The sequence below is a fragment of the Cavia porcellus genome, unplaced genomic scaffold, assembly GCF_034190915.1.
Source record: "Cavia porcellus strain 051 isolate PalLab524CR breed Dunkin Hartley unplaced genomic scaffold, mCavPor4.1 scaffold_16, whole genome shotgun sequence".
In the NCBI taxonomy this organism is placed as follows: Eukaryota; Metazoa; Chordata; class Mammalia; order Rodentia; family Caviidae; genus Cavia; species Cavia porcellus.
Window position 1 is genome coordinate 21,827,107 of NW_026947499.1, and position 23,589 is coordinate 21,850,695.

At 40.2% G+C, this 23,589-nt stretch overlaps 1 protein-coding gene and 1 gene segment (V, D, J or C); both read right to left on the reverse strand.

Moving 5' to 3' along the window:
• Positions 1 to 1,620: 1,620 nt before the first annotated feature.
• Positions 1,621 to 2,181, reverse strand: LOC101788056 (probable non-functional immunoglobulin lambda variable 5-48). The segment is given in 2 exon segments: positions 1,621 to 2,003; positions 2,124 to 2,181. Coding segments are annotated over 2 exon segments (429 nt in total).
• A 5,535-nt stretch (positions 2,182 to 7,716) lies between these two features.
• LOC100713050 (immunoglobulin lambda-1 light chain-like) lies at positions 7,717 to 23,336 on the reverse strand. The gene is made up of 3 exons (XM_063227053.1): positions 23,181 to 23,336; positions 22,701 to 23,081; positions 7,717 to 8,057 (listed from the first exon to the last, which is right to left on the reverse strand). The coding sequence occupies exons 1-3, from the start codon at positions 23,332 to 23,334 to the stop codon at positions 7,717 to 7,719; spliced, it is 876 nt and encodes a 291-aa protein (XP_063083123.1). The 5' UTR covers positions 23,335 to 23,336.
• Positions 23,337 to 23,589: the final 253 nt, after the last annotated feature.

Consider the following 23,589-nt stretch of genomic DNA (forward strand, 5'->3'; position numbering starts at 1 on the left):
GACTTGAGATACTTAAAGCAAATGTTGAAGTAAATATCTGCTTGTCATGTTCCAAATTAATATTAGACATTGTTTAAAACCTCTTGAGGGTCACAAAAGTGGGGTTCTCAGTTCACATCTCAATTTATGATTTCATGTAGATTCCTGAAGGTGAGTTCCCATCCTCTTGAGGGACAGTAACTCCCTGTCCATGGAAATCAGATCCATGTAACCCACTTAGTTACCAGAGGTTTTAGAATCTTCTAAAAGTGATGATGAAAGATCTAAAGATTTATTAGTTGTAGAATAAGCTGCAGGCTCAAGAACTCCTGTCATGGTAAAAGAACATTTCATTTGTGTCACTAAAGGACACTACAAAGTTAATGGGGCAGAAATGTAAAAGTACACACACAAAGAAATTGGTTACTCATTCTAGAGATAGAGACAGAGATGCATGAAATGGTTTGAAACTGAAAATATGTACGTGTTTTTGGTTGCTTTAATTTGTAAATGTGTGAAAGTATATGAAGTTACATCTTGGTCTTGGTCCAAGGGAAACAATGATCTCATAAGATAATGGCCATTTGAGAGGCAAAAGACCCTGCCTAGCAAGTGCAGGGTTGTGAGTTCAATCACTGGTACCAAAAAATAAATACATAAACACAAAAAAAATAAAGGCCCATTTTACAAGTGAAGGTATGAGCCCTAACAATGCCTTGACAGATAGTAAAAGATGTTTTGTTTAAAATGTTTTTGTGGTCTCATAATATGTTCCTTTATTATCAGAATTCTTCTCTTATCAACAAAACAATTTACAGACTTAAACAATTTTTAGACATTTTGGTTGTAATATGTGAGAAAAAATATACAAAAAACTCCACAGGATTATTCATATGGATAATCAGTGAGTAAATCAAAGAGTTACAGTCTTTCTAAAAATACATTTTAGAATTTAAAAATACTTACTTATGATTGTTGTTATCTCCTTCTACTCATTTGTGTTTTTTCTGCCTTACCTCCATAATAGTCAACTCTCAGCAGAGGCCTGATGCATTCTAAGCCACCGTGGATACGTCCCTTCTCTCTTCTTTGTCTCACAATGTGGTTTGCTGTCCCCAGTTCCCTCCCACGTACCTCAAGCCTATCTACTTCATTTTTCAACTGGGGCTTCACGTGATTACAAGTGTGAGTAAGTAGCTCTGTACCTGAGATTCTTCCTGAGCCTGAGTTCTCCCTCACTAATTCATATTTTGGTGCTATACGCAATGAGGCATGGGCAGCAAGGGACACTGCTGACTCCAACGGAAGGGGAGCACTTCAGTGGGGTATCTGTATGTTCAGAATCCGTGCTCTACAGACCACCTTCCTCCTGGAATGTTCCATGACAAGTAGAGGATGATAAGGCTGATCCTATATTGTTTTTGTTAAAATAAACATGCCAGAGTCACATTCTTTCATGTCATTTTTAATCACTGGATCACAAAGCAAAATTTGGAGGCCATCACACCTTATTTCCTTTTCCTGGGATTCTAGCAATATTTTTTGGTAATTTGGGATGATGAATACTGTTACTTTGTAGTTAAACCCAAGTATACTTAGTGTAGACACAAGTTATGTTTACATTTCAAAAGGCTTCATTGTCTAAATTCCAGGGCAGGCTGGGGTTTTTGTGTCACTTCTCCATCCCTGGGTGTCACTGTGATAAGCCCTGCTGTACCAGATGTTACAGTGATAGTCAGCTTCATCCTCAGGCTGCAGCCCAGAAATATGCAAAACGCCTGCATTGGCTGAGGTGTCTTTTGAGCCAGAGAAGCGGCTGGGGATGTCAGACCCCTGTTTCTTATTGGAGTCTGAGTAGTAGTGTAGCAGAAACCGAGGAGGGCTCTGTGGCTTCTGCTGATACCAGTACATGTGCACACCACTGACACTGATGTCACTTCTCAAGGTGCAAGTAAGTCTGGCAGCTGCTCCAGGAGATGCAGAGAGTGAGGATACCTCGGTCACCACAGTCTGAGAGAGGGAAACTGCAAATACAGACCAAGTTGAATTATGGATGAAAGACCAAACTAATGTTTTGCAAGACTCCTAGCAGAAGACACCTAATCAGGTTGACATTGCAGGACATCTGCAAGGCCTGTTCTTACCTGAGCAGTGAGAGAGGAACAGGAGGAGAAGTGGAGTCCAGACCATGGTGGAAACATTTCCCTAATCGCACATGTGGCTTCAGTTGTCCCAAGGCTGATTTTCTTTATCAGGCCCCGTGGGCGGAGTTATTCATGAAAATGTGCCATCCTCCTGTCTGCCCCAGTCTCTCCCCAAGCTTGGGTGTGGAGCTCAGCTCATATCACAAAAGAAGGCAGAAGAAAATTTGATTTCTTTTTTGTTGACTCAGAGACCAGGAAGCACATAACATCTGTCCCACAAACTGCACAACTTCAGAGTTTTGTGATTTTTTATATACTCTATGACTGCCATAGATTCTCACCCCTAGGAAGAGTCTTATTTATTCAAGTTTAGCATAACTTGCTTTATTTCAATTTTGTCTTAGTACTAAGATTCTTGTATCAGTGGAGGACAACAAATACTGCAGTATTCAGGGATAAAGTTAGTGAATCCTTCTCTACTTCCCTGGGTGGAAAACTATTTTTATTTTGTTTTCCACAATTTGAGACCATTATAAATGGAAGTGGTTCATAATGGGAGCGGTCCAGATTTATCTTGTGTGATGATAGATGTTAGAGGTCAGCATCATGGTCTTTTCTCTCTTGGGAAGTACTCAGTTTCTTTATCTGTGTGAGAATCCTATCATTTTTTTAAGTTAAATGAGAACAGAAGAGGTGATACTTGACATTTTTTCATGAGTGCACTGTGAATGCCTTTTCACCAAGGAAAGCATATTTCTATAAGATGGCCTGTGACAATCACACATGACCAAACTGACTCTGCTAAGTGGCAAGAGACTATGGAAACATGTTACAGCATGTAGATATTTTCTGTGGACCTAGATCTGACTGAACATAAAAAAGACAGATCACTCTCTTAAATATGTGGAGAACTACAAATTACTACAAAAAGTGCAAGGTGGTAGCTCTCTAGGCAAGGGTCAGGAGGCTTCTTGTAAGCTGATGGTCAGGACAGTGAAATGGAATTTGGCACAGTTTATATTTTCCAGAAGACCTACCGGAGCTTTTGTCTGAATGTGTCACTGGTGCTTACACAGAATGTGTCTCCACTGCTGTGTTCTGTCTCTTGGTCACGGGCAGAATCTTCTTATTACTGGATGTTCATGGATGTTCATGGATGCTCCCATAGTGATCTAGAGTGTAAAGCTAAGAAGTGATCAGAGATCATCTCCTATCCACCAACCAGAGCATTGCTGCTCATAACATTACTGCTCAAGAGCAGAGAGCACTTGCTTGGGATCCACTCCAATGCTCAGGGTAGAAATGAGTGTGATTTTCTGTCCTAGGAAGACAAATGCAAGAGGCAGCTGAAGCAGAACCGCTGTGTGAAGGCTCTGGGAGACACAGATGAAGCATATGCAGAATGGCCAGACCACAGTGGAGGCTCCAGACCTTTGTCCTTCAGATCTCTGTGATGAGGCTGAGCTCCTGATACTCCAGGATATCTGCATAAGGGAAGTTGTGGCTTCTGTTGTAAGTTAGGTGCCCTTAAGGACAGGCATGGGAAGTTAAGTGCTAGTGTTGGCTGATATTTTTGGTGCAGGTATTTTTTTTTCCTCTTTGCTGCACTAATGGAGATCCATATGACAAGCACGGAGTCAAAGAAACAATAGATGCCATGTGCTATAGCTTATGTGTATCTTAGTGAACTTTGCAAAGACCAAGCTTCTCCTGTCTATAGGTTTCTGGCAAGCACCTCACTTAGCACCCTAAGTACATGAGTCACAGTTGGGCTTGGTCTAGCATCTTATCAGTTGTCCATTTTAAGAGAAGATGATGCACTTGTTCACCAGTATTTGTCCAATATTTGCAAAGTGTGAAGCAGATTCGCAGAGCATGGTGAATATGGTGAGGCAACACTCACACACAGTAAATGGCAGTAAATAGATTTAAAGCTGCCTTGGGAAAAGAAATCTTGAATGGTCCTGGATTCTTTTGCTACATCTAAAGGACCCAAAATTCAGACTGGACAGGGTTCTGTGGTAGAGGACCTGAGCTCAGTGGGTTTTATGCAGTACAGTCCTGTTTCAAGAAATTGTATTCCCAGCATGTTCTATAGATGCTCTTCAGGACTAGAAGGGAGAAAGGAAACTGCACAGCATCATCAGAGGAGGGAATTTTGTCAGGGAATTCTCTTCTCAAGTAAAAGGGTGACACTTGTGCCCCTGAGTCTGTAATTGGGAGAGTCTTCTTAATTCCTGACTACTTATCTTTCTTTTGGTCTTTGTACAAAGTACTAGCTTTCTTTTTAGCAGAACTAAACTCTTTAGCAGTCATACATCTTTTGGCTCCATTTTTGCTCAAGGTTCATTCTGGGCTACAGTTTGTTTCTTACATTTTTCTTCCTATATCATTTGCTCTGAAAGTATGCTAAAAGAGGTTAATAATACCCATGCCACAGCATGGATATTTGGCTGTCTTGAAATTTCCTCCCGCAGCTCAATTAGCCCACCATACTTAAGCTCAGTCTCCTGCTCAAGTCTTAAGACATGGGCAAATTATAGACAAATTTTATGTGAGTGTAACCCACATGAACTTAGCTATAAACATGAGTGAAGTCCTTCTTTCAAACGGAAAACTCCTGAGCCCAGTGTTCCCTATTTGTATTTATGTGAGCATCGTGATATTCTGACCTCTGAACAGAATCACCCAGCGAGTTGTTTCAGGCATTCCAAAGCTTTTATAGCCTAGTATTCCAAATATTTCCAAATTCCTCTCATAGGTCATTTTCAAAGCTTCCTTAAACACATATTCACAGCAATAACCCCACTTATCTGTTATCCATTTTCTGTGTTAGTCAGCATTTCCATTGTTATGACACAATACATGATACCCACATCTTCAAGGAGGCGAAGTTAAATTTGGCTCATAGTTTTGGGTAATTCAGTTTGTCATTATTTTTTACAGGGGAGAAATGACATGGCAGAAGTGTATAGCAGAGCAAACCTAGTCAGTTCATGATTGTGGAATCAGAGCAGGGGACCAGTGCCAAAGAGAATTGAGGAAGCATATGCAGTGTTGAAGAAGCTATGTCCTACATGCTCCAGCAGTATGTTTTTTTAATTATTTAAAGCTCTAAAAGGCCATTACTGATACAGCATAGCCAAGGCCATCCATCCATAACTCACTCAGACAAAGCAACAAGGATGTTACATATTTTTTATTCAATGAAGTTGACATTTGAGGATTAACACAAGTCTCTGATCAGGAGAGACTGTTACTAAACAAGGGTTAAAGATTAAGGGTAACTGAGAAGGGAAAGTAGAAGTGTAATTGGAAGGCCTGTATGATCAGCTATATGATATGTCTATATGAAAGCACAGAAATGAAACCTAACAAATCATTTAGTTAATAAGAACTATTAAAATATATTTTATGTATGAATTTTAAAAGTAAGGATATGAAGCTTTATAATGTAATGAGCACAGAAATTACATTTCTTCTGTAAGAATCTGTTATTTTCATCATTGCTATTTGTGTTATAGGTATTAACATTATAGATGTATTATTATTTATTGGTGTTCTGGGTGATTTCTTAAGTCTGGTTTCCTCATATGTGTGGTTTTAATGCATTGAAGGTTGGCTAAATGCCGTACGTATATAGATTTTAATGTCTGGAATCAATGCATCCAAGACTTTGCCAAAGGCCCTGCATGCTTCAAGACACTGCAATGCCCCATAAATATATAATCTGGCTTGACCTCTCTTTATTCTTGAACAGACATTCAATTTAAACCAGAGAACAAAGCCTAGAACCTTTTAATTTCCTACTAGAATATGTACATAACGGAAACCTGAGTGTGATTCTGTTTCCCCAAGAGTATGCCTAGGCTCATCAAAACCCATTTCACACCTCTTGGTGATAAATTTCAATTGTCAACTTGACTGGATTTAGAGATACCCAGGAGAATTTTAACCATATCCTGGATAATTGGGCTTTTCCCAAGATGACTGGCAAACTGCGGAGAGATGACCCATGCTGATTGAGGGTGACTCCTTCCCGCAGGCTTGCAGCCCAGGTGGAATGGGCAGTGAAGAGGAACATTGACTGCACTAGAAACCATGACTGTTCTTGAGTGCGTGTGTCTCTTGTTGCTGCTGTCTCTCATGGACATCAAATTAAAACTTTTTCAAGCTTTCAATGTTAAATCATATGAGTGACTTTCTAGTGAGAAATGAAAACTCAAAGTCTCTAGGAATATTCCAGGCCTTCAGCCTTACAATGATAATGCAACATTGGTCCCTTTTATTCTGGAGTTTGCAGCATCTTGAACTGGGAAGCTCCTGCCTCTGCATTGTCCTGACGGTCTTGATTCAGTAAGAAATTAAATATTAGCTGTTTGATTAATTTATGCATACTACTTTATTCACTTTTCTCATTTAGTGAATTTGAACCAATACAGTTGTTCAAATGTCAGTCTTCCTTTTCCCAGTTTGCTCAGCCTCTTGGTTAGTCAACTCTGAATACTGGCTTAACAGTAACAGAATGTTTATTGATCCTGTTGATTATTTTGAAAAACACACTGAAGTTTCAGCTGTTCAGTTAAAGAAGCCACAATCTATATAATTAGGACAAATGTCCAAAAATAAGGCTTCTTCATGAGCAATCATCCATAAAGACCAAAAATAAAGACATTTATCTAGATTTGGAGTTTTTGCAGGAAGTCCAAACCTGTTATTGGCTTCTGCAATGAAAAGTATTTTGGTGGTTTGTGTACCTGGAGTGGGTTTTCAAGGCTTCTGTGACCTCATCAAAAACAATAGTTTTCCAGGTATTTATTTCAGTGGTGCAGTGCCTTCCTGGCAAGCGTGAGGTCCTGAGTCTAATTCCTGATACCCTCCTCTCAAATAAAAAATAAAAGGGAAAAATGTTAAAACAGATTTTCTGAGACCCTTGCTACACCTCCAAAAATGTTTCTATGGGCACTTTTTTAAAATTAAAAAAAAATCTTGATGTTCATGATTGGGACTATCCAGGAGACTTTACTGGTTATACGTTTAAGTCTCAGTTGGATAGATCATTTTGTATCAGTTGTCATCTTGACTGTGTTAGAGATAATTGTAGTGTTTTTTTTTTGGTCCTTGACTCCCAAAACACAGCTAATGACCATTCCTTTCATTGCATATATGTTTTAGCATCTCAGGATTAACGTATACTTTTGCTCTTTGAGTGCTCAAGAAGTTACAAAAATTGGTATGTGAGAATTCAGTTTTATAAGTGTGGTAAATCAAGTGAACTTTGATGTCAGTACGTGCAAGTATATGCTTAGTGAAGTTCAATGTTTGAAGACAGAAAAACCATGTCCTTTCAGCTCATGTTCTGACAACACAGCAGACCAAAAATGGGAAACAAAATTCGTTCCATTTTTCACATCATCACGACACATAAGTGCTCTCCATAGGGCCCTGACTCAGTAAACTAGCTATGAGTAGCTCTTCCCCAGATCAACATGCAGAATGCAGGTATTTTGAAGTCAGTTTTGCAAATGTTATTTTTGAGTCTTTGTGGCAGCCTTACTAAACAGAGAAAATGGTTTTCATCCTACTTCCCCATTCATCTGTGGCACTGTGGTTTAACAATATGACCCACCAATGTTGTAACCTGCACCACAGATATAGTCAGCTTCATCCCCAGAATTGATGTTGTGATGGTTAAGTAGCGGTCAGTCCCAGAGTTGGAACCTGAGAATCGATCAGGAATTCCATCTTCTTTATTGGAGCTTCCATCACTGTTAACCCACATCAAATGCTGAGGGGCCTGCTCTGGGTACTGCTGAAACCATGCAATGTCATAGGTTTTATATTCACTATTGAGGGTGCAGGTGAGCTTGGCCAAGGCTCCAAGGGAGGCAGAGGCAGAGGGTGACTGTGTCAGCACAAGCTGGGAGAGAGACCCTGAAAACACAAAAACTCATTATGTTATGGAGAAAGGAGAAGAGAAAAGAATATTTTAGTGATGAGTCTGAAAGATGGATTCATTGAGCTAAACAGTCAAGACAGTTCTGGCCTCTGCAGTGAAAGATGATAAAGAAGAGGAGTGGAGTCCAGGCCATGGTGCAGACACCCCAGAGCTCTGCTCAAGCAGGCTCACTGCAGGTCTATCTTATATATCCTCAATCCCAGGAGGAGACAGAATTCTCTTTATGCAAATTAACTTGTCTTACCCTGAGACTATTTACAAATAATAATTGGGTTTTTTTCCCTAGGAAACAGGCAGAAACTACACTGAGCTTGGCCTGAAGCTCTTTAGGAGCCCACAAGGACCTAATTAGTGGCCCAAACTATCCCTTAGCAAGCCTAGGATGCAAATATCTGCTTTTCTAGTTGAGAGACCCACACATCTCACAGCAGCAAGAATAGTGTTTCCTGCTGCCCAGGCTCAAGTTCACTTTGTCTGTGAGCAGATGATTGCTGGCTCCTGATCAGACCATGACCTTCACTACCGCCTGCCTATGCCAAGAGCAGAGTGAGTCCTCCACCAAGAGGTATCCCCTACCTCGTTTCCATCTTGGATTTGTACTTGAGCCTCTTTAAGTGGAAGAATCTATTCTATCAAGAGTTGTCTAGGAAGATACAACTCTTACACAGGCTCTTCTTGAATATGAATTAAATTAGCTGACAACCCAGACAGTTCATAAATGAACTCAAATCTCCTGCGGTTCCTGATACCAGCCAAGCCTCCACCCCCACCACTTTATCTCTTCTCTCTCTTTGTTACTGAAGAGTCTGGTCCACAGTGGATTATTGATAAGTGTTTGGGAGGACAAGTGAGAACAGTGTATGACTCACTAGATCAATGAGAAAACAGAAAATATAAAGAAAAGATACTATATTGGTCGGTTTTCCCATGACTGAGAGAAAACATCTCATACCTGCAAATTAAAGCAGAGGTTTATTTTGGATCACAGTCTTAAGAGTTCAGCCAGTTTATTGGTTTCAAGAGAGAAACCTCATGGTGGAGGGCTGTGTCAGAGGAAAGCTGTTCTCTTCATGGTGGCTGGAAGTGGAGCACAGGCAGAGGTCACCTGAGAATAATGGGCCAGGGATAAGATGTGGTCCACAAGGTCACACCAGCATGACCCCAAGAAGTCTACAAAGGTGTACTTTACTCTCCCACTCTAATCAATTAGGGAGTCCAGATGGTTATATCTGTTGAAATCAAAGATATGACCTTGGAATATTTAGTGAAGTAAGGAATTAGAGAGGTTGCCAGAAGAAGAGTGAGGGTAAATATTAATAGCAAAAGAAGGAATCGCAGAATGTATTCCAGACCTGATGATTATGATACATTTTACACATTTTATAAGTTTCTCAGGTGATTTCTTTGCCCACTAAAACTGAGAAGTACTGTTCTAATGCAAGCTTGAGACACTTCTATATCTCTGACATAAATAGTTTCACACAGCTCAGTGTATTTGAATTTTAACTTCTAAGAGTTAGCCATACCCTAACCCTAGGCAAACTTTGGAGGAAATTTCAGTTAACAAAAACCCAAATTGACATCCAACATTGTTCAAAATATCCAGTGGTTCAAAAGAATAGAGTAGTCAGGTTACTTTCTCCGAGTTCTTGAAAATCCATCAAAGTGAGCTCTCATCATCCCAAGGGGCATCAACTGTGTGGAAACCATACCCATATAATGCACTTTGTCAGCAGACAGGGTTTCAGGGTATCAAAAGTGGTGATGAAGAACCAAAAGCTAGTTTAGTTGTAGAATAAGCTGCAAGTTCAGTGACACTGGTAATGGTAAAAGAATATTTTCTGTGGGATACTGAGGGACATTAAGGAATTTATTAGGTACAAATGTAATAGTACACACACAAAGAAATTGAGTGTACACTCTTCAGAGAGTGAGGCATGCAGCCATTTGGGGCAGGTAATACATATGTGTCTTTGGCTGTGTAAATCTGTGGAGTCTGTGAATGTGCATGAAGTTTCTTCTTGGTCTTGGTTCATGAGAAACAGGTTGACTAATTCATAAGATAATGGCCCATTTTCCAGATGAAAGACTTGAAACTTACAGTGTTTTTGATAGGTCATTTAGCATGTTTTGCCCCAAATATTTTGAACTCTCATAACCTGTTCCTTTAAAATCAGGTTTCTGCCCTTTATCAACAAAGAAATTTATAGACTTACATTATCTTTAAGAAATTTTGGCTGTGATAAACTTAGAAGAAAAGCATAAATGAACATAGGGAGTTCTGATACTGATAACCTTGGGTAACTTTGATTGGTTCTTGGAGTAAAATCTGCCTGTAAATACAAATATTTCAGTTATGATTTTCATTGTCTCCCTTCTAGCCATCTGTATTTCTTCTATCCTAACTCAACATACTCAACTGTCAATAGTGGCTTGATGCCTTCTGAGCCATGGTATATTTGCTCCTTGTCTCTTTCTTGTTCCACAGTGTGGTTTGCTGCTCCCAAGTCCCTCATGTATTCCCCAAGCCTACTGTCTTCTACTGCATTTTGTAGCTGGAGCCTTGGGTGATTCCAAGGAGCCAGGCGAGCTCTGTACCTAGATTCCTCCTGAGTCTGTGTTCTCCCTCATCGATTCATATTTTGTTGCTGCACACAGTGAGACATGGGCAGCATGGGGCAGTGTTGACTGTGAGGAAGGGGGAGCTATTTGGTGTGATACCTGCAAGTACAGAATCTAAGACATCAAGACAACTGTCCTTCTGGGATGGCCCATGCACTCCTACTGGGAGAGCAAACAAAGCCCCATCTCATTTTTGTAGTAGCATCGCATCCTTTTATATAATTTTAAATTCATTGTACTAGAAACAAAAATTTATACCCATCACAGATTGTGTCTCCTGATATACTAGCAATATTTTTTTTGTAATTTGGGATGATGAATGGTGTCAGATTTTAGCTAATTCCAAGTATAATCATTGTAAATATACTTTTATATTTCAAAAATGGGGTCATTGTCTAATTTCCAGGGCAGCCTCCAGTTTTTGTGCCACTTCTCCATCTGTGGGTGTCACTGTGATAAGCACTGCTGTACCAGATCATACATTAATAGTCTGCTTCATCCTCAAGGTGCAGCCCAGAAATATGCAAAATGCCTCCATTGGCTAAGGTGTCTTTTGAACCAGAGAAGCAGCTGGGAATTCCAAGACCTAGTTCCTTATTGGGTCCGAGTAGTAGGACAGGAGAAACTGAGGAGGACGCTGTGGGTTCTGCTGGTTCCAGTACACTGTGTAACGCCCCACACTGATATCATTCTCAAGGTTCAAGTAAGTCTGTCAGATGCTCCAAAAGATGCAGAGAGGGAGGATAGTTGAGTTGCCACAGGCTGCGAGAAGCAACCTGCACACAGATACATGTGGGTCACTGGGAACAAATCAGAATTACATTTTACAGGAGTTTCAAAAAAATTTACATGCGGGTTGAGTACTAACATCTGGTCTCTGAGGCCTGCCCTTACCTTAGCAGTGAAATAAGGGGAGGAGGAATCATGTAGTCCAAGTTATAGGGGATGGAGATGTTTGATCCTCACCGTAGGACTGAGTTGGCCCAGACTTATTTTTTCCATTCCTGGTTCTGGGAGGGGTTGTTTAGGCCAATGTGTTTTTATCATGACTGCACCAGTCTCTCTCTGAGCTGTGGTGCTGGAGATTATTTCCTATTGTTCAGCGGAGTTTGAAGACTTGTTTCCCCTCATGGGAGGAAGCACCTGCTAGTATGAGACAAAACCCTTGCCCAAGATACTCTGAAAAGGCAGAAAAGACATCCATCCAAAGCAATGAGGCAGCATCCAGCACACTTTTTTTGTTTGGTTGTTTGTTTGAGTAAACTGTTCTTACTGAGCAGCTGTCTAGAGACCACTGCAAATGCCTTCACGTCATAGCGCCGCCTTCTGGTCATAAAACCCACTCCACACCGTAGCCCAGAAAGTGGAGGGTCCACCTGCTTTCTGCATCTTGTCTGTGTAGTGTTCACATGTGTTCTCATTTATAAATGCTGCATCAGTATCTTTGGATGTGTCTTACCTCCAGAAGGAATCGAGGACTATGAAAGGTTCAAGAATGTTCACAAAGGACAATTTAAGATGGTAGTTCTCCCACTAAAGATGCTGAAGATACCATCGTATTATTTTACTGGCATATAATTTAACACATATATATGTTTTTGTGTTTCATAACTTGTGTTGATTAAAGAACTGTATTCCAATTTCTATCACTTGTTAATCAGGTAGTTAGATGTTAGCAGCCCGAAAGATGGGTTGGGGAGGTCTAAAAGTGTGCTTTGTCAGTTATAGTTATGTAAAAAAGCACAGGCTTTAATTTATAATACATTTATAATCATTCGTTAGGTATCTTACCCAGAGTACTCCCACCAAACACAGTGACATTTTAATGTGATACATGGTCCTTACTCCATCTTATACTTGGCCATCAGACTTTATATTTCCAAAACAAGTTACACAGAATTCCTGGGTGCTGTGACATCCAGGAACTCAATATATCTAAGGATTTTACAAAGCTCAATTTTTCTTTTCTGTTATTTTTTTCATCAGTTCCCTTTTCCCTCTTGTCTTCTTAATGGCTCATTCATGTGAAGTGTTAGTTGACCCCATTAATAGTGTTGACAAACTCATTGAGGATAAAGATGTTTAAAGAAGCTCTGTGTCAATCAAAAGTGTGACCTAAATATCATTAAATATAAACATTAAAATGAATTTACTGTATATTACCAAGAAAAAAGGTGGTTAAAAACATGAAAAATAGCACATTTTCATGTGAAAAATAAAACACAATTTTACAAAAGTTGAATATTGCACATTAATCCCAAACACAATTTCCAATTTTATATTAATTATGTAAATGTTGTATTTCCATTTCATGTAAAATCAATTATGTGGAGTATTTTAAATTATAATAAGGTGGGCAAGTGATTCCTACTTAGACTTTCTAGGTTTCGGCACAAAAGACTATGGCCTTGAAATACTTTAGTCCTGAGCTAACTAGCAAATACTGTCAACAAATGTAGAGGTTTTAAAGAGTTAAGCTTACCAGCCTGGAATTCAGTGAAAGTTACTTAAGATTAAAAATATTCCATGGGTATAAAATATTTTTCTTTGTTAAAATAAGTGACAATTAACTAGCTACTCATGATGTAGCTATAAGCAGGTGTCTTTTTTGAAAATTATGGAAAAAGTATTGGAACAAATGTATTTATATTGACGTTATTGTGCATTCCAGAAATAAAGTATTTATAATGCTTAAACATGTGGAAATTTCATTGAAATGAAAGGGTAAACCATAACATTTTCTGCAGAGAATGATTCTTTCCTTTGGCAAAATCTAAAGGGAGAGACTTCCTAGAAGAGGAAAAATGTTCCAGGCCTGAAAAATTAGAGGATCCAGAGTGTGATGGTTTATGTCTGTGTTCCCCAGACCTCATGAGTTTGCATTGTGTATTTGTGATTGGTTCATTGTCTAGTACTTGAATTGATGGTGTCAGTGCTCCACTCACATAGGGGTGGAGCCAGGATGTGATGTAATGGCAAGAAGAAGGTGTGTCTTTCTCTTTTTGCTGGTTTGTGTTTGCTGTTTGTAGCTGCCATGAAAGGTTGCCCAGCCATGCCTGCCTGCCTGGGAGGCAACTGAGTGTGGACTGAAACCTCCAAAAACTATAAGAAATAAACCTTTCCTTTTCCAACTTGGGCATCAGGTATTTTGTCTCTGTGACAAGTAAAAAGTAATTAAGACAGAATTTGGTACTGGTAGTGGGGCCGTTTGCTGTTACTATACCTGGCCATGTTTTTCCAGAGGCTTTGGAAATTGCTTGTGGGTGGAGTTAGGAAAGGTTAGGACATGTCACCTGGATGCATAGAGCTGGAGCAGCTCAGTCTGTTCTGTAGAGGAGATTCTGGTCAGAGCTCCAGAGACCAGAAGGCTGATACAAAGCCGGATAGTGAAGACCAGGCTTGGGAGGTTTCTGCTGGGAAGAAGGACTGGATTGGTCATTGGACTCCACATGATGTATGTTATGGCTTAGCAGAAAGTTTGTCTGCATTTTGCTCCTGCTCAGAGACTTTGCCTCAGACTGAGACAAAGGGCAATGGACTGATTAATCTTGAAAAAGAAATTAAAAAGCAATCAAATGTTGAGGCTGTGGCAAGGCTATTGTTGGCGGTTTTTAGCAAGCTTTATTTTTCAAATCAAGAGCAAAGAGCCCAGCAGGATAATTTAAAATGCTGTGAGTTTGGCCAGAAGGAAAATTCCAGGAAAGCTGTGGATTGTAAAGACAGAGTTGAGATTTTGATTCCTGAAGAGAAACAGAGAGATAAGAAAGATGGCCCCAGGACATCCCAGGAAGCAGGTCCCCACCCCGTGCAGCTTCACAGCAAAGGTGAAAAAATTCACTGAGGGGGAAAAGCTGCAGAGCGCCATGTTCAAGAATGGCAACAGCGGCCACATGAGGTTCCAGAATGGCAGCAACATAGAAAAGCTTTCTCTCACAATCAGGTAAACAGAGCCCTGTGATCCAGGCAAATGACCCTGTCATCCAAGAGAGAGAAAAGCCTGGCTACTGCTTCAGCTAGCAGCAAACCTTGATGGCATCCACAAGGTGCTGATTTTAGGTGCAAGGAAAATGCACAAATTCTGAGGGTAAGATGGCTTCCACCTCGATTGCAAAGGGCCTGGGAGGCCAAGCAGTGTGCCCCTGAGATGGCAATTTGTGAAGATGTAAGTGTGAAGCCAAAGGTGCAGTGGAGACCCAACAAGTTTGGAAAAGCCAGGAATGTGGATGATGCAAGGGAAGCTGCAAAAAGCAAGCAGAGAAGATTTAAGAGAAAAGCTGAGTTAGTTGAAATTGCTGGAAGTGCCCTGGGGTGGAATCATCCAAGCCTTTTGGAGCTTGCAACCAGATTGCTTCAGATGCTGAGTGTGGAACTCTAGGACTTAATGTTTGCCCTGCTGGTTGTTGGACTTGCTTTGTTTCTAATACTTTATGTTCCCCTGTTTGTAACTTTTGGAATGGTAATGTTTATCTTTTGCCTTTGCATTTCAGAAATGTTTAACCTTGTTTCATTTGTACAGGGGGTTACAGTTAAGAGTTTACCACAGATCTTGGTGTTATAACTCAGGCCCCGGTATAAAATCCAAGGAAACAAGAGACCAAAAATTTAGTTCGCAAAGGCTTTATTTCCAGGCCTGGTGACAAGTCTCTGGGAGCCAATTTGGAGACTGTGTCCCAGAGACTGAAGGGAGGACTTTAAAAAGAGGCTGGAGGAAAAGGGTGGGGGAAGAAACAAAGAAACCTGCAGAGCCATCAAACTTGTTGACCCAAGTCTGGAAACTGTATTGCTGTCTACTTAGTTCTGACAATCTCGGGAGTTCCTGGTGTTTCTCAAATTACTCCCATCCTACAGACTAACATTATCTCGGGGTGGCACATCTGCAGCAATATTTGGAGAAGAAAGTGGACAGTTAATTATCCCAGGACAGCTCGTTTTCGCTAGTGGGTGGGAAGGGGTCAAGAGTTACAAGAAGCTGAAGTTTTACAAAGCTTAAGTTTTACAAAGATCTGATATCTAATTCATTTGATGCATACAGAACAAAAGGAAAGCACCGATTGGGGTTTGGGCCATAGTATTTCCCGGTAATTTCTTTGAAGCTAAACAGTTCTTAAAATTTGGAGCAGGCTCATTTTATGTCAGATCATCACCAGGTCGGGAAGAGGTCACCAGAAACCCAAATTCTTTATGGCCTAGGTAGATAGGTGAGAGGAGAGGGAGGCAATAAGGCGCCATACAGAACAGAAAACGGCGGTTATGTGTCAAGGTCAGGTAAAGGGTTAAACTCATACACAAATCTCTCTGCACACAAGCAGGTTACTTTAAACAAGTGTAAATTAATGGGCCATTCTAGTTTTCTTTAGCTCTTTAGCGGAGAATAGAGGCGCCTAACAGTGATTAACAACCCTTGTTAGCTTGTTTTAGCACAACTTCTATAGTTTGTAGAGGGCAACAATGGTTAACATATCAATTAGGTAAGATTCTTGCAATTCTTTACAGAGGAGAGTATTGCTCAACATATCAATTAGGTCACTTAACATATCAGTTAGGGAAAAAGGATAAAAAAAACACATTTAGTAAGCCACGTTGCAGGTTTGCTATAATACACATATAACGAAGCTATTTTCTTAGAGTACAACACTTGGAGGAGATTTGGGACTTGGACTTTTTAGGGATGCTGAAACTGTTAAGACTTTGGCAACTTTTGGAGGCAGACTAAAAGTCTTTTGTATAAAAGATGTACATGAGTCCTGGGGACCAGGGGTGGAATGTCCTGGTTTATGTCTGTGTCCCCCAGGCCTCATGAGTTTGCATTGTGTATTTGTGATTGGTTCATTGTCTAGTACTTGAATTGATGGTGTCAGTGTTCCACCCACATAGGGGTGGAGCCAGGATGTGATGTAATGGCAAGAAGATGTGTCTTTCTCTTTTTGCTGGTTCGAGTTTGCTGTTTGTAGGGACCATGAAAGGCGGCCCAGCCATGCCCACCTGCCTAGGAGTGAACTGAGTGTGGACTGAAACCTCCAAAAACTGTAAGAAATAAACTTTTCCTTTCCCAACTTGGGCATCAAGTATTTTGTCTCAGTGATGAGTAAAAAGACACAGAGGTTACTATTTTCTGTAAGTTGTAAAATGGTTCATTTTTGTTTTCTGAAAAAAATCTTATGCCAAATCAAGCACTGTTCCTTCCTGTCTTTCAGAACTCAAAGTGGGTGAAGAATCCCTGGAGTACACTTCCCTTTGTCTCTCTCTCATTTGGACTACATGGAGGTGCTCACAAGAAGGGACCACCTGACATCAGTTTAAGGGTTCATGCACAGTCTCAGGCTTGGTCAAAGGCTGGTTTATGTTGTGAATCCTCCTCTGACTCTGCACTGTGAGTCCACCTTTTTGCACCAGGCAGCAACAGCAATGAGCCTCATCTTCAAGATGGAACTCTGAGCGGATCTGGGCAGCTTTGTTCACAAGGAGGGAGCCTGAGGACTGGGCAGGCATTCAAGAGTGTTTGCATTATCAGTCCGTGTCTTTGAGCCTGGGCTGGGTTCTTTTGGAACTAGTATGGTTTGTGGTATTTGTAAGCTGCTGGAGGCATAGGTGAGAATACGTGCCTCTCCTGAGCACATGGAGAGTGAGAGCTCCTGAATCACCCTACCTGGAGAAAAGGGCCTTGAAACCCACACCATACTCATGTTCAGAATGAAGAAAGAAGGTGGAAGGGCCATTCTAGAGTGTAGATACTGAAATCTCTATTAACATGAACACAGAGAGACAAGGATAAAGAGAGGAGTCTTTGCTGGCCTGTGGAAATGGAAAGATCCCCGGCTGCAGAGCTGAGGCTGGACTTTCTTGTGATTTTTTTTTTATTTCCTACTGAGGTCCAGACACACATGGGTTGTGTTTGTGTGGGGATTATATAAATTTGGTCCTTTAACTCGTCTGTCATATTGTCCTGAGGCCTGAGACTGTTAGAAGTAAGCCCTAAATGGCAGTGTGCTGTGGATTTGTCACGTGTCTGTGAACAGCTGTTCTAACATTGTACAAGAAACAATTAGCAACTCTCCAGGATTCACTGAAGTGAAACCACTGGAAATTCCTTGAGTGCTGTGGAGAACCTGCAGCAAGTCCTGGAGACCACTTGGGCTGAATGTGGAATCTCACTCATTTAACAATACCTCTTGGTTCATATTTGTAGCATTGTTAATGTATTTCTTAGACAGATTGACATCCATTGCTTGTGGTTTCACTGCTCCTGTTCATATGTATTTCTCTAGTATTTGATGTAATCTTCTCAAGTGTATATAATCCATTTTTAGTATTGAATGCTCTTAACCTCAACTGAATGTTTTGAATTAATAAAAGGAATTGCTTTCATGACCAACTGACTGATGAAGTTATATATTTGAGCCTCACTTGAGATATATGGCTGGTTTAAGTGGCAATTACTTTACTAATTTTCTCTGTAGGATTGAAGAAAATGGTTAAAGACATGGTTTGGGTAAATGTGTTTTTTGTTTGGTTTTGTTTTTTGTCACTGCAGTGGAGACTAAATTTGGCCATGTAGATGGTCAACTGGGTCTACATCATCAAACCTCTCAATAAAATCTTGACATCAAATCTGTGTGAACATTTCTGCTTGTCAGTGTTGCCAGCCCAATATTCTGCATTGTCTCTAGGAAAGGTTAGTGTTTATAACTCTTCTTGGAAAGTACAAATGACCTCACTGAATAAATCTGGAGGAACTGCCTTTTTTCAAGTTTGTTTAAATATGTTCTGTGAACTACAATATGACATATCCTGAGAAGTAATCCCAGTTCAGTGGAGAAAAATATACCTAGGATCCAAAGGGTAATGTCACTGACAGTCTGCGAAGAGATATTACTGAGGTCATGGTTTCCTCACACTCCGGAGCAGATCGAGAAGTTTCACATCAGTCAGACATGTCCAGTCCCTTCTCAGAATCAGTTTCCTGAAACATTTGCAGTAGAGCAAATAGACCTTACACAGAAGTGTCCAACCACTGGAGAATCAACTTGCAAATGTCTTTTAGAGCAGTAGACTTTCATCAGTTCTCTTTTGTATCAAGGAAAATAATCTGAGATGATGGGCAGCATGTAGCTACAAATTTACAAGTCAAACCAAAAAATTTCTTTATCAAACAGGTCATGCTTTACATTCAATGAGTGGTAATTCTCCATTTGTTCATTCTCAATCTTTTATTAAAGTAAACACAGAAATACTCTTAATGTTGATTCTGTCCCGGGAGGCAAAACGAAGCAAAAGGAGGCATAGTGGGCACTGGCTTTTACCCTATTACTCTACTGTCCAGAAGTAGGTAGTTTTCTCATTACAAGCTGACAAAAATAAGACTCTGCAGTGCAAACTTCAAGAAAGAAGAGGGTTTATTATATGATTTGAAAAGACTTAAACATGGAAAACAGTGACACAATATGTATACTTAGATCTGCCTCAAAATCCTGCATCCACTTGAGCCCTTTATACCTTTCTGGCTCTTCAGAACTGCAATGTTTATAAGCACTAAAGAACCTATAGCAATTCCCACAGTCAAGTAGAAGAATAAGTTCTTCCTATATTCACTGAAATGCACCCTCTGTTGATTTCACACAATGAGCACTGGACAGGATTTAAAGCTTTTACAGGTGAAGTATTTTTCTGCAGTTACAGCAGACCTAGGAAAAGACAAAAAAACTACCTTCTCCCACATGTGGTGTCTGTGCAGAGAAATCTGCCCATGAAGCCCATTCTCTACTCACTCCAGCAGCTTCTTGATGAAAAGCTCTACTATTTTCATTTCTCCAGTCTTCTGTACACTGGGCTCCCAATGGGTCGCAGACCATTTTGTCTTCTATGCATGTCCCTTGAGTTCCCTTTAACAGGTTTTAGAGTGAGGGGATACACATCCTAAGGTAGATAGACTGGCAACTAGAGCATCTGGAATTTCTCAGAAAAATGTATTTTATGCACAATTGTTTCTTCTTTTGTCGACTTTATTCTCCAGAAGGCACATAAATGAAAGAGTCTCAGCTCCAGACTTTTGCATCTTGACCACCCTACTCATGTGGCCTACTACATATTCTTGGAAGATAAAGTATTTGACAGACATCAGAGGTTTCAGAAACATCCCCAGGCACATTCAGCTATTTGATATTTGACATTTGACACATGTATCAAGAATGTACATTGGAGATTAGATAGCCTGTTTTAAAAATGGTGTTGGAAAATTAGCTCTTTGCAGAAAATTACGTTTGTACTAATAGCTCACTCCATAGACTAAACTAAAATCAAAATGGATTAAACATTAAATATTAGATGGGTCAAAATCTTAAAAGAGAAACAATGAATGCACAGGAAGATAAATTACTTTAAATACTTAAAGTCACAGGTGCAGGCAAGGACTGTTTGAACAGAACTCCATTTAAAAATGAAATAACAACTCAAAAAATCAACAAATGGGATTATATGAAATTAAAACATTTCTGAATAGCAAAGGAATCAATTAGTACAGGAAAGATCCAACCTACAGAATGGGGAAAACATCTTACCATGTATTCCTCAGACAGAGAACTAATATCTAGATTATACAAAGAAGTCAAAAACATGAGACCACCCTAAATAAAAGAGACAGTCAAGAAATGGGCAAATGAAATGAATAGACACTTCTCAGAACAGTAAGTACAAATGTCTGACAAACATACGAGAAAATGTTTAACATCTTTTTTCATCATTAGAGAGATGCAAATTAAAACGGTGTTAAGATTTCATTTTACACAAGAAAGAATGGCAACTATGAAGACATCAAAGAATAACAAATGTTGGTGTGGCTTTGGGGCAAAAAGCCTACCCGACTTTATGGATGGGAATGCAAACTAGCACGACCATTATGAAACTAGTATGGAGTAAAGAACTGAAATTAGAAATTCTTTTGACCCACTATTCCCCTTCTAAGTATCTTCTTCAAAGAGCTAAGGATATCACATTATATCAATATGTGCACACCATTGTGTTTAGCAGCATAATTCCTGATAGCTCAATTCTGGAAGCAGCCTGTATACATATCAACAGATGAATAGATAAAGAAAAGGTAGCATCTATTCATAACGGAATACTACTCAGCTTTAAAGAAGGATACTTCCAAGACATTTGTAGGAAAATGAATATGCCTGGAAAATATAATATTGAGTGAAATCAATAAGACATTCAAGTTTAAATACTGCATGTTATCTCTCATTTGAATAGGACAAAGTACAAATAAAAAGGAAAACAAGGATTGATAGAAGGAAAAAAAGAGATGTTTTTCAAATGAGTGGTGGTCCAGGTGAATTAAGATGAAGGGATGTGGGAGGGAAGGGAAAGTAAAAATAATTAAGTTGAGTCACTTACATGTCCCCATAGTGAGTATAATCACTACCTCAAGAACATGAGCTAGAAATAATAACAATGAAACTGAAAATGGGGAAAGGGGATTTAGAGAAGGGAGAAAGCTGGGTGGGAAAGGGAAGGGGACTAAAAAGGAATCAAGCTGTGTTATGTACATGCACACGCTCCCTCATGTGAATGTTACTGCACATAGAGGCACACACCTGAATCCCAGCAGGCAGGAGGGTAAGATAGGAGGATCTCTGTGAGTTGGAGGGAAGCCCGTGTTACGTCATAGTGAGTTCAAGACCAGCCTAGACCACATAGCAAGATCCTGTCTACAAATAAATAAAATAAATGACTGACTATTCTTCTCATCTACTACAAACATGTGCTAATGAAAAAAGAATTCATTGGTAACTATGGTCCTTGTAACTATGTGATTATGTCTCTTTCAATATAAAGAATGAATTTGTCCTGGATTTATCTCTGTGTTTGAATTCTCAAGTGCAATATTATGAGGTAGCAGAAAGGCCCTCTCCTAACATTGGTGCCATGCTCCTGGGCTTGCAGATGCACACTTGTCTATACTGTTAATAATTTATCTATTCTGTGGTGTTTGGTTATAGCAGCACCAAATCAACTAAAATATTACCTCTTCATAATCAGGAAAATATCGCAATATTCAGAACGCACTAAAGTTGAATACATAATAGTTTACTATCAAGCAGATTTGAATATCCACCAAAAACAAGAGTCTCGATGGGTTTAGATTTAGGGGTCATATATTTATATGTCTTCTGTCTATCATCTACCATTAGGAGTAACAAGAAGAGCTGGCAAAAATATTTATCTATACTTCAGGTTGTCTTTTCATTGTATTTTTTTCTGTGTGTGTACAGAATCTTTTTCATATTATGCCATTTGTTGATTTTTAATTTTTGTGTATCTACACAATTGATGTTCAGAAATTTATTTCACATTCTGCATATCAAGAATTTCACTGCTTTTCTCATGCAGCAGACTGTTTCTGTTTTGACCCTTAGATCTTTGGTCCATTTTGAAAGTGACTGGAGATGGAGGATTCCCAAGGACATAAGGAGTCTGGAGGGGTGAGTGTTGCATTCCCTGATCTGATTGTCATGGTGTTCACAAAGAACCAAAACTATCTCAAAATTTATTAAAGTTTTCACTGTAATTATAGCTAGTTTATTTCATTATTGAAAGTAAGAAAACATATATAAAAATAATCTATAACAAGGAGCACTGGTGTGTGGTCCAAGGAGAAGAGGACAGCTCTGGAACTCTTGAAAATCAAAAAAGGATGCATGGTGGAGACACAGGATTCCCTGGGAGAGGTCAAGTATGAGGCGAGTAGAGTTGGACTGGTCATCACATCCCCTGTGCTTCAGGAGATGGAGACCACAGGATTCTTCTCTATATATTTATGCTAAAGAGGGGCAGGACCCAGTGTTTCCATGGAAAACTTTTCCTAGTAATAGCCTTCTGGTGAGTGACTCAGAGAGCAGAGATAAGGAGGAATTTGGGTCCAAAAGGTGTCTTTGGATGCACCCAGGACTACACTGCCAGCCAAAATAGAAACCACAGGCTGGGCCTAAGCCACAGGCCCTGGGTGTTCATTCTTCTGGGAGAGGAAGATGTTTTTGTCTTGACTTCCCCAGGAAGCTGCAGCACTGTGTGACCACTGAGGCTTGTATCATAACACAGACAGTAATAATCACCCTCATCCTCAGGTTGGAGCCGACTGATGGTTAGGGAGGCTGAGTTGCCAGATTTGGAGCCAGAGTATCGATCAGAGACCCCAGAGGGTCGATTGCTGTTTCTATAAATGATGAGTTTGGGAGTCATTCCTGAGAGCTGCTGGTACCAGCTGGCAGTATAGCCATAACCAATATTGGTGCTGCTTCCAGTGCAGGAGATGGTGACTGTCTCTCCTAGAGGTCCAGATACTGAGGGCGGCTGAGTCAGCACTGCCTGGGCCCAGGACCCTGCAAGTGAGAAAGACACAGAGATGGTAATCTAATACCAAAAGAGAAGACAGGTCTCCCCAATTTCCTAAGCCCATTTTCTGTCTGCTATCTAGTCACCTGTGCAATGAGCCAGAAGGATAAAGAGGAGAGGGGACCAGGTCATGGTGGAGATCATCCCTGAGTTCTGCCTTCTGTGCCCCACAGGAGAGCAGTGTCCCTCAAGTCTCTGTCTCACCCTCTTCATAACCTGAGAGGTGGTGGCTCCACCCATGCAAATAAGGTTCTTAGCAGATTTCTGATCTGATCTTACCCTAGGTTCTGGCTCAGTCTCCTGTGACAGAAAGAGTTGATTGGGTGGGTAAGGGTGGAGCTGACTTTGAGGATGGGACAGTTTGCAGCTGTGACACTGGAGTAAGGATAAGTGTGTGTGTGTGTGTGTGTGTGTGTGTGTGTGTGTGTGTGTGTACCTCTTTACAATTCTTATCACCACTCAAAAATGGGTTGCTGATGCCCCCTAATGTCCAGG

Excerpts from the sequence above, each read along its gene's own strand:
- LOC100713050 (XM_063227053.1), bottom strand. The coding sequence starts at position 23,334 with ATGGGTGGAGCCACCACCTCTCAGGTTATGAAGAGGGTGAGACAGAGA. Across the intron at positions 23,082-23,180 it reads CCTTCTGGCTCATTGCACAG|GGTCCTGGGCCCAGGCAGTG; the intron begins GTGACTAGATAG and ends TCTCACTTGCAG. Across the intron at positions 8,058-22,700 it reads CAGAAGAATGAACACCCAGG|GGTCTCTCTCCCAGCTTGTG; the intron begins GCCTGTGGCTTA and ends TTGTGTTTTCAG.